The 9975-nt window shown below is 40.8% G+C and overlaps 1 protein-coding gene across 1 annotated transcript; it reads right to left on the minus strand.

The window, feature by feature from the left end:
• Nucleotides 1–750: 750 nt before the first annotated feature.
• Nucleotides 751–9894, minus strand: dclre1a (DNA cross-link repair 1A (PSO2 homolog, S. cerevisiae)). Its single transcript, XM_031751946.2, has 9 exons — nt 9213–9894; nt 7181–8542; nt 6955–7088; nt 5484–5602; nt 4630–4773; nt 4329–4474; nt 3301–3455; nt 2364–2505; nt 751–1302 (listed from the first exon to the last, which is right to left on the minus strand). The coding sequence occupies exons 1-9, from the start codon at nt 9637–9639 to the stop codon at nt 1136–1138; spliced, it is 2796 nt and encodes a 931-aa protein (XP_031607806.1). The 5' UTR covers nt 9640–9894; the 3' UTR covers nt 751–1135.
• Between the last annotated feature and the right edge of the window lie 81 nt (nt 9895–9975).

A 9975-nucleotide genomic window follows, 5' to 3' on the forward strand; every position in this document is an offset into this window, starting at 1 on the left:
AAGCAGCTCTTCTGAGTGGTTTTATGCAAAGAGGTGATGTGGAAACCTCTATTCCTAGATTAAAATTGCATAAATAAATTGTTCCCTGCAGTGTACTACACGGTGTGTTCCACATGGTGGAATCTACAGGACAAACATTTCTGAAGTGCAGAATTCAGCTTTTATTGTTTTTTTCCCTTTCCCCTCCTCTTACTCTGGCATCTGATCCTCAAAATACACACGCACGCACCCTGAAACACCTTAACACATGATAAGACAGATGGTTTAACTTAAGGACAAACAAAAAAATAATCAGAAACCATCTCTGTATGTCTGCTGACCCAGAGATAAACTCCTGAAAAACTTGACAGAAGACTTCAAAACAAGTTTTAAGTTTCCAAAGCCTCACACTCACTTGGCATTCCCTCCCAACACACTGCATGGGGCTGAGGTTCATCAGTATGAATCACAACATAACATTCAGCAGTGAATATCCACATGTTGACTGCAACCTTGCAAACTGACCATGTAAAATTAGCAAATTAGCCTAACAAAACAACTATTATCAATATAATACTTAGAGTCATTATATATCTTATAAACCTATAAGCTTTGGTGGGCTCTTCTAGGTGCTTTTATGTAGATTAAGGAATAAAATGTATTGTTTAAAAAAGGCAATAGAAATATCAAATATTATTAAATATAGAGCGATTAGAGAGAAAAGTTTATAAAGTGGTATTGTTCCAAAGAAATAAAAACAAGGTAGAAATGTTATTTTAAAATATTTATTTCTTCAGCATAAAACTTTGATCATGTACAACAACAACAAAAAAAAAAATCACAATAAAAAAATTGCACAGTTTCAGAGCAGCACCTGCAGCATATCAAATGAATGAAATGGTAAAAGAGTCTGGATGACCCTGGTCCAATTGTAAGTTTAATACATAAATGATGTCATATAACACAACTTCCAGAGTTTTTCAGGTCTAAAAATCACAACCGCTCCTCTAAATTTAAATGTAAAGTTAATCAAACAAATAGCGTTAAAATAAAGAGTCCATACAACGCTTCAAGCATCGCATACTATTAAGGTGTTCCTTTAGCACCAACAGGCAGCAAATTGGTCACTGAGACCTGTTGTAAACTGGAAAATAAGTCACCGTTTATTCTTAACTTCCATGAGCCACTCACTGAAACACTTCTCCATAGCCTTCCTGTTGGCCCAGCTGCCATTGTTGACTGTAGGGATGATCTTGAGGGGCTGGAGCCACTGGACAAACCGCTTCAACTCAAGAAAGCTGCTGTGTTCACTATAGGGGATACCTGTCAGAGATACAGATGGGTTGATATTATCATAAACCCACAGCTCTTTAAAAAGCAATTAACTCATTTGAAAGTTTTACTTCTCCTTTGGGAAACTTAGAGTTTAGTCAATTCAGAGGGAAACTGGTTTGCAGTAAACAACGCTGGAGACAGATGTTAAACACACAGGGAAGTCCATCAGGCAAGCAAAAGGGCAAAGCTTTGAAAGCCGGACCAGATGCTCAATGAAGACGTCCACAGGCTCAGACTGTTCCCCTCTAAGGGACAAGGCAGAATTATTCAGTTTTCAGTTCACGCAGAAAATAAAAACCTAGCTTGGAACCAATGCAGAAAGCAGATGCCTTGTGTTTATCCACATTTTAGCCCTTCAAAAATTTTATGTGCTCCTCTGCTTTAAACAGGTCTAGCTAGAAAAAGGGAAAAAAAAAGCCTATTCATGGATAAAGTCAGTCCGTTTCCACATGCAGAGAACATTTGCAGCAAATGGCGGCATATGGCAGGGAAGAGCAAGAAGGAGGAGATAAACAAGGCAGAGAGAGAGAGAGGGAGAGTGCAAATTGGCTTCCGCCTGAGTGACACACAAACTGCTGAGAAGGAAGAAAATATATGTGAGTGTGCACCCCAGAAGCCTCTAGCTGGTGATTGGAGGTTACGAGCCAGATGGCTGATGCTTCTGATGGATCTATTCAGAACATGAAACGGGGGTTGGGAAGAAAAACTGGCTAAATCTGCAATTGAAAAATCAAGTCATGGCCCAAATTTAGAACTGGGATTTAATGCAAGACTAGGAAGTGTTGTCTACAGAGGAGATCCACGACCCCAGGACACTGAACTTGTGTATCCTGTTGCCACCGAGCCAGAGCAGTCTGAAGCCAAGCAATGGTCTATTGTGATTCTTTAAGACTCTTTTAAGCTTTACCAAAAGAGGGAGCTGCAGGCTAAATACAACAATATTAACAACACTCAAATTTTGTTGTGGGATAATACTCTTATTTATTACACTTCTTTTTCCTTTCCAAAAACTAGAAAAAAAAAAAAAAAAAAAAAGGTTTTGTGCGTACCATATATGGTGATGTTGCCGCTTTTCTGAGGCTGAATGTTTTCCACTGATTCTATCTGCTGACTGAAGGTCCAGCCGGTAGGCTTGAAGGCCACCAGCTGATCATACTGACGAGAAAAGCGTGCCAGGTGATCCTGCAGTTTCTGGAAAGAGAAGGTAAAAAGGGAGGAGAAAAAGGACATCTTAAAAGAGCTGCATTGTCGGGGGTTTTCCTGCCTCAGCATGGGCCTGGTGGAGTAAGAACCATATGCGTGACTGGTCCACATCTCTTAAAGGCTGTGTTAGCTTATCTAGAAGAAATCTGTGCATTTTCTCGTCATTCCCGATCATGTCACAAATAAACTGTGTATTGCGCTCGAGTACTTTTAACTCAAATAAGCAACATTTATACATATAATAATTTGATTACAGTGTTGCTAATTTCTGCAAAACCGGTCATACTCTGAAGATGCTATCAAGTTCTCTCAATGCTTTATCTATTGCAACCACTTTGCTTCCTTGTTTTATTCTCCAAAAGTCACCAAAAGGAAGTTGTTTCCCACCAGTCTTTGTATAAACTCACAATGCTGTAGTTTAATCTCACACATGTATTTTAGTGTCTCTTTAGCTTGTGATATGAGCTCCTCAGAACATCGCTCATTAAGGAGAATAAACCAGATATGAAAAGCTACATCTATTCTCACCTCTGTGACCTACCTGTGGTAATATTTAAACACCACTTCTCCAAGAAAGATGTGTTTTTTACATAAACATGACGATTTTCTGACCATTTTGTTGCTGCTGGTGTTCACATTTGGACTTAATGTGTGTTGCTAACGTGGCTCACATGCCATAATTAAAACGTGCATTGTAAATCTGCTCTTTGTTTTATAAATATGAACTTGAAATATTAAGAATGGTGGGACTTTGGGAAAATAAGTCATGAAAAATGCACCCACTCTGAAGGACAACTGCATCATAGGCAGCACGTGGACCTGGGCTGCCTTCCAGTCGGTAGTTAGACGCCCTTTGATTTGCTCCGACTCCAGACAGCACATGGTGTTGTACTTGTCTCTAGAGAGGCAAACTTTAGACCCCAGAACCTCTGCCAGCGCTGCAAATGAAGCAGAACGAGGTCCGTGTGAGAATGAAAACTGCAGGAAAACAGTGGATTTTAGTTTTTGCCAACATTACTGAAACAAACTCTTCAAACTCAACAGGCCTTTATTGAAAAAAACAAAACAGAAAACAACTGACTGACTAAATATGGCACTCCCTGCCCTGTAAAGTGTTTGCTGTAAGTGTACAAATGCTTTTGTGGAATAACAGAAGGACAAAAAGGATGAGTAAAGTGCTACAGTCAATTAAATTAGCCATCTGTTTTTGTCCCCACTTCATGCAGCGCTTGTTGAAGCAGCTGTGATTAAAGAATGAATGCATGCAGTTTCCCCTTCTGTCAGTTAAACACTTGTTTTTCAGTTTTCCATTGTACTAAAGTGCTTCAAACTATCGTCCATGTATCACAAGAGAACAGTTTGCCTCCACTTGAAAACAATGCACTGTGAGGGGCTCCATTTTTTAAACAATGATGCTACTATTTCAATATAGAAGAAATATCAGATGAACTTCTAATAGGACAGTTCAGCCACAGACAGAAAACTGCAGGGGGAAAACTATCCTACTATTAGGTTTAGAAACTATTTTGCTTTCTGTATTCTCAGAATGAAATCATGCAATATTTAGAAAACCCATCTTTATATTTATTTTAAGTATAACTACTGTTATTAAGCGGTGAATAGAAAACATATTTCTTTCTGTATTTATACATTTGGGTCAGCCCTGTCTCTCATGCCAAGATATCAGATTATATCTTAACTGACTTTCTGATTTTTGAAGTAGTAAAAAATGCACCATACAGCTCGAAAAAAGAAAAGAAAAAAAACATCAAAAGAAAGTGTGAGTGTAAACTCTCCTCCAAAACACGTACCCAAAAAGACCTTCTCTTTCCCCACCGAGTACGACCCGCACACCAGAAGCGTACGTGGACTGAGTGTCACCAATTCAAATGCAGTGCTGGCTGCAAAGTTGATGACCTCTTGCTGCCTGGGGAAGGTGTACTCAGGGCTGCAGTAGCTAGAGAGATATAAGGGGTCACACTGAAAAATCTGAGTTTCGCTGCTGGAGTTGTGCTCAGTTTACCAAAATCAGAGAGAAAGAAAGCAGTCGTCTTTACTGGGAGTTGCTACTTATAGCAACAACTGAAAATGATGAAACTGAGGGGTACTTACGTGGTATCCAAATAGAGTGTCTGTACCCTGCAGCTGAGAAGCTCAGGGCAGGTCTCCATTGAGGGGTCAGCTCTGAAGTCTCCGGTGTGAAGAACCGTCTGTCCATCGGGCAAGAAGAACAGCAGCATTGCAGCACCTGGACAACTGAAAGAACACACAAGGATACAAAAGAGAGGTTTTAATCAAATTTAGCATGTTTTCATTGTGAGAAATTCATTTAACTCTCCAGGGAAATATTACGAGGAGTAAATAGAGTCATTAAGTAGAAACTATGTAGCACAACTGTAAAAGATGTGTTCTACATTCAAACGAATTATTACAAACTTTTAAAAACATCTGCCAGTATCCCCAGTGACATAATGAATAGGCTATTAGCTTGGTGGTGTCTGAATATAATTCAAAGTGCCTCAATTTATCCTTTTATGACAATTTTAATATAAAGAAAGTGGCTACGGTAGAAACTTTTGTATCTGCTCCGGAATGCATAAATGCATGTTTTTGTAGTCTGCTAATAGCGGTGCATATGTTATAAGTGACTCATTGCATCCTTCTCCTCTGCACACAGTGTTTTCAGGGCTATTTCTCTCGCTTTTAGAAAGATCATTCTGAAAAAATACCAGGTCAAGTTTTAATGCATGCTAGTGGAGAGGCAGCACGTCAGCGAAAGAAAAGTCCATTAACCTCTGCTGCAAATCTAAAACACTATTTAAATCTCAAAGACAGAAAATCAACCTTCTGGTAATAAACCAGCTGAATCTGATCAGCATGAAATCAGCAGCGTGACAAAGCAGCTCTCATGTGTCACAAAACAGCGTCACCAGTACTGATCCCTGCTGATGTCACAGATGACTCACTGGTTAGCGTCTAGGAGGATGACCCGGACCCCCTCCACAGTGACTTCAGTATTCATTGGGAGGATGTGGACGTACTGCTCGGCCACCCTCAGTTTGCTCTTCACCAGGTTCCCTGTAATCTAATCGGGAGACACAACTGAGAGTGAACAAATCTTTGCAGTTTACAGTGATGATCAGGTTTCAAACAATCTCAGATATTCATGTAACTGTCTGCAGAGTAATTCACCCCCCCGCCTCCCAAACCCTGGCCTTGAAATCTTATTTACACAATCTACTTTCTAATTACCCTCTGTGATTATGATCAAACTTTTCTGGGCTGTGATCCACCTGGCGCCCACGCTCAAAGTCTGTGGCCTAGCAAACGGAGTCCCAATAAGTACTTATAAGTCTGTTTTTAGCCTAATCCCCAGAAAACACACACACCACTGTGATAAACCTGACCCACTTGATAGCAGAACTCCCAACATCTCTAGTCTCTTGACTTTTATATTATTTCAAGTTCATACCTCATATCATACCTGACATTATATATTGTTAAGTCATAGCTATTTGAACCAAAAATAAGCAATAAAGTCTGAGCTAAAGATTTTACACTTATTTAACTGCAAAAGTCAGTTTATTTAGATAATTCTTTACATTTAACACACCTTCACTGATGTAGCTTTTTCACAGTAACAACAAAGGGGATGGCAAACAACTGGGCCCCAGATAAACTTATTTTACTGCACATCAAATGTTGTATTACTGTGTCCAAAAGAAGAAAAAAAGATCCCACAAAGGTCTTCGAATTTTAATTGACTCAACTGTGATCAGAGCCATTTGAATATTGGTATTCATAGCTGCCAAACCCAAGCCGCTTTTTCCATTAATGTGAGTCAAAGCAGTGCAGAGAGATAACAAATGGATCAAGTGCTTCCTCTATGAGTTCTGTGGAAGTGAGGAAGCTTTTTAATGAGTTGAAAGTAAATAGGATTTCTGGCGGCAGAGAGGGGTGTGTGTGTGTGTGTGTGTGGGGGGGGGTTATATCATTTTCAAATAAGTGAATCGCTTCCATACCACTGAAGAAGAAATACAGAAACTGACAAAATGTCAGCCTTTTGCTGAGATTGTGTTGGATATAGTTTCAACCGTGGACTCAAAGCAGGGATAAAATCCATCACCCTGACTGTTTTGTATCATAGAAAAACAGCAACTGTCTTATGCAAATCAATGCATATAATAAATCATAGTGGAGTACTTGATTCTGATTTCAAAACGCAGATTGTGCAACCCCAATCATCTAAATCCTGCACAACATAAGCAAGAATGTATTCATGAGAAGGCAGACATCTCTTCATCCAATATCTTCATAGCTGGGTACCTCACAGACAAATGTGATTTAAGGGTGAACTGTCCCTGGCACTAGGTGATCTGGTACCAAATAAAAACAAAACTAAGTAAATTATTTCATCAAAACTACAGATTGACTTACTCTGTTGCAGTAGATGGGAACAGTGGAAGTCTTGGTCAAGCCTCCGTAGTGGTCTGAGTGGAAGTGAGTAAGGAAGTAGGCTGTGATGCCCTCGATCTGTCCATATCTAAAGGCATCAATGGCAAACTTTGTGCCTGGGGAAAGTTTTTTGCAAAAGATTACAAATTAAATAATAATTAATCTTTAAATTTACACAGCAAGAAGAAATGTACATTTGCTTACTAACCTGGGATTTTCTTATAGAAAGGGCAACGGGGCAGCTGTACTTCTCCATCAGCACTGACTCTGTTCCTCCACCTCCTCCTCCCTGTGGCCCCACCCCTCCCCCAGACTTCTCCCTGTCCATCTACTGATGGGTTAATGGTTTCTGTGGCCTGTGGCGTATCTGCAGGTGTGTCAGCTTTATTTTTTCTCTGCCGCTCTCTTCTTTGCCGTCTCTGTCCCGAGCTCTTCCCAGCCGTTGGAGTAGACGAAGCGTTGAGGTCATTTGGTCCACTCTCTGCTTCTTTCTCCTTTTCCCTCAGCGGTTTGAGGCCAAAAAACACCCCGATGTCAGTTTGTTTGAGACCCGAGACTTGACCGGCTTTGCTGTGGCCCTTCTGAGGGGGCATGGCTTGAGATCTTTGGACAATGGAGGTTTGAGATGAAGGCACTTGAAGAGAAGCTGGTTGCTCTGTTTGAATAATGCTGTTTGAGTTTTGGGAGTGTGAGTTATCTGAGCTCAGAAGAGTGTCTCTCAGGCGCTCTAAGACAATACTCTGTGGAGACTGAATACTAGTCTTACTGATTTCAGAAGCTTCTTTCCCACCTGAGGAAGCAGCTCTGGTCTCAACAGCTAACTGATTAGTGGGTGCTAATGAGGAAACTGCACCCAGCTGCGTGTTTGTAGAAGGCAGATTCTTTCCTTGCACATTGCTGGCTCCTGAATTGCTGTTTATAAAGTCAGTGAGGAGCTCATCTTCACTGGAGAAGCTGTCACTGAACAGCGTCATCGAGTCTTCATGCTCATTTTGAATTGCACTGTCATTAAAAAGAGATTTTCTACACTCTGTAGTATTGATTTCAGTCTCTGCAGGGAACTCAGAAAGAGGAGAGTAGGATATCATGTCATCATTTTCCAAAGAATCCTCACTTTTGTGTAAATCTTCACTAGCCTGCTGTCCACTGTTTTCCTTGACAGGGATGGATAAGTCCTCTTTATTACTTTCTTGAGAAGCAGTGACAGAGTTTTGGCTTTTAGTAGATGACGACCAGCCTTTCTTTTTCTTAAAATCCTCTGGTCCAGGAGAACGCAGGAGCAGAAGGCCATTTGTAAGTTTTGACTGAGGTGTTCCGGTGTGACTTTGGTGAGGTGAGGAGCTAGGACTGGATAACGCAGAAGGAGTTAGAGCGGTTTGCTGTGAAGAATCTAAAACAGACCCCTGATTTTTGATCAGTCCTGGAAAACAATCCAGGCTGGTCTCAGCCTGTTGGGACAGACTGAGGAGGGCTGTGTCGCTGCTGGCTCGACTGTGGGCCAGAAGTGTGTGGTTGAATTTCTTGTAATGGTTTGGAATGGTGGAGGAGCACCGAAGACCATCTGGACATTCTGTATGAACAGATAAAAAAGAGTGCCTGAACTCATTAGAGCAGGGTTACAAGAGGATGATATTTATCACTTTACCAACTACGCTATTCTAAACTAAACTGAACGGATGATACTATAAACGTATCTTATCATCCTGCTGTTCAGGATAAACACAACTGAGCTAAGTGCATAGAATCAGTGCTACACTGTCAGTGCACATTTCTTTTAATCCTTTGAGCTGTTAGGCTATGTAGAAGCTTTCATGTCATATAAGGAATGGGAATCCCTTCTACCATCCAACAAGCATGAAGGATACTATCACAATGCATTATGGGAAATGAAGGGAATTATCATAGATATGTCTGTATGCCATATCTTCTTCCAGCTGTTCCTTTTTGGGAGACACCACAGGAGATCAACCTCCATCCCTATCCCGAGCTTCCCCTTCTGTCACACTACTCTGCATGTCCTCCTTGACTACATCCATTAATCTTCTCTGTGGTCTTGCACTTTTCATTCTCCCTGGCAATGGATACATTGGACAGAATCCTTTGTCCATTATATCAATTATCCCCATCCCACTATGCACCAAACATCTCAGCCTTGCTTCTCTATCTTTGTCTCCAACCTGCTTCCATTTTCTTTCTGCCTCTCTAACTTTAAGATGTATGATGAGTATGGATGTCTGTACCTGTGCACGTATCCCTGGGGGTGTCAATACATTCAGCCACGTGCCATCTTTGGGACTGCACAACCAAAATGAAGAATGGCATCTGACAGATGGGGCAGAAGTCTTCAGGGGATGGGCCCTCGGCTGCAGCACTGTCACTTTGATTTGTTTCTTTTGTGGGAGATCTCTTTGAGTTGAGCTCCCGTGCATTTAAGCTTAAGTTACAGTCGTCTGTTATTCCAGCTGTAGCACTGACTCCACTTTCTGCCGCTTTGGCTTTTGCGTTCCTGTCTTGTGGCTTGATTGAGAGAGAAGATGCGTCTTTCTTGGAGGATTTCCTTAAAGTGCATTTTCTTTTAGTGTTTTTAGGCGGCGATTCATGCCTCTTCTTTTTCTTGCCAAGAGGTTTATAGTCCCAGATGTCATTTTCATTTTCTTTCTGTGACATTTGGAGCAAAATAAAGCGTAACGTGCCCGACGTTACCTCGAAACCATTGTTATTACACAAGGACTGGTGTTTGGTAACATTCCGCGATAACTATTTTAATCACAGCAAGTTAACGGCTACTGACAACTTCCTTATATATTATATAATACACTGCGGATATTTGTTACTGATAAACCGTTGAAGCTCATTATTTAACAACTACATGGAGAAATTTTCCTTCTTGACACACCGTTTACTAACATGTCAGCAGCAGGACTTACCGCCACTATGCTACAATGAATGGAGTAAAAACAACTAGAAAGGGACAACAACACTTTCTACACGTTTTAAACGATT

This window comes from Oreochromis aureus, linkage group 8, assembly GCF_013358895.1.
Source record: "Oreochromis aureus strain Israel breed Guangdong linkage group 8, ZZ_aureus, whole genome shotgun sequence".
In the NCBI taxonomy this organism is placed as follows: Eukaryota; Metazoa; Chordata; class Actinopteri; order Cichliformes; family Cichlidae; genus Oreochromis; species Oreochromis aureus.

Excerpts from the sequence above, each read along its gene's own strand:
- dclre1a (XM_031751946.2), bottom strand. The coding sequence starts at position 9,639 with ATGTCACAGAAAGAAAATGAAAATGACATCTGGGACTATAAACCTCTT. Across the intron at positions 8,543-9,212 it reads CCCCAGGGATACGTGCACAG|AATGTCCAGATGGTCTTCGG; the intron begins GTACAGACATCC and ends CTGTTCATACAG. Across the intron at positions 5,603-6,954 it reads TTCCCATCTACTGCAACAGA|ATTACAGGGAACCTGGTGAA; the intron begins GTAAGTCAATCT and ends TCTCCCGATTAG.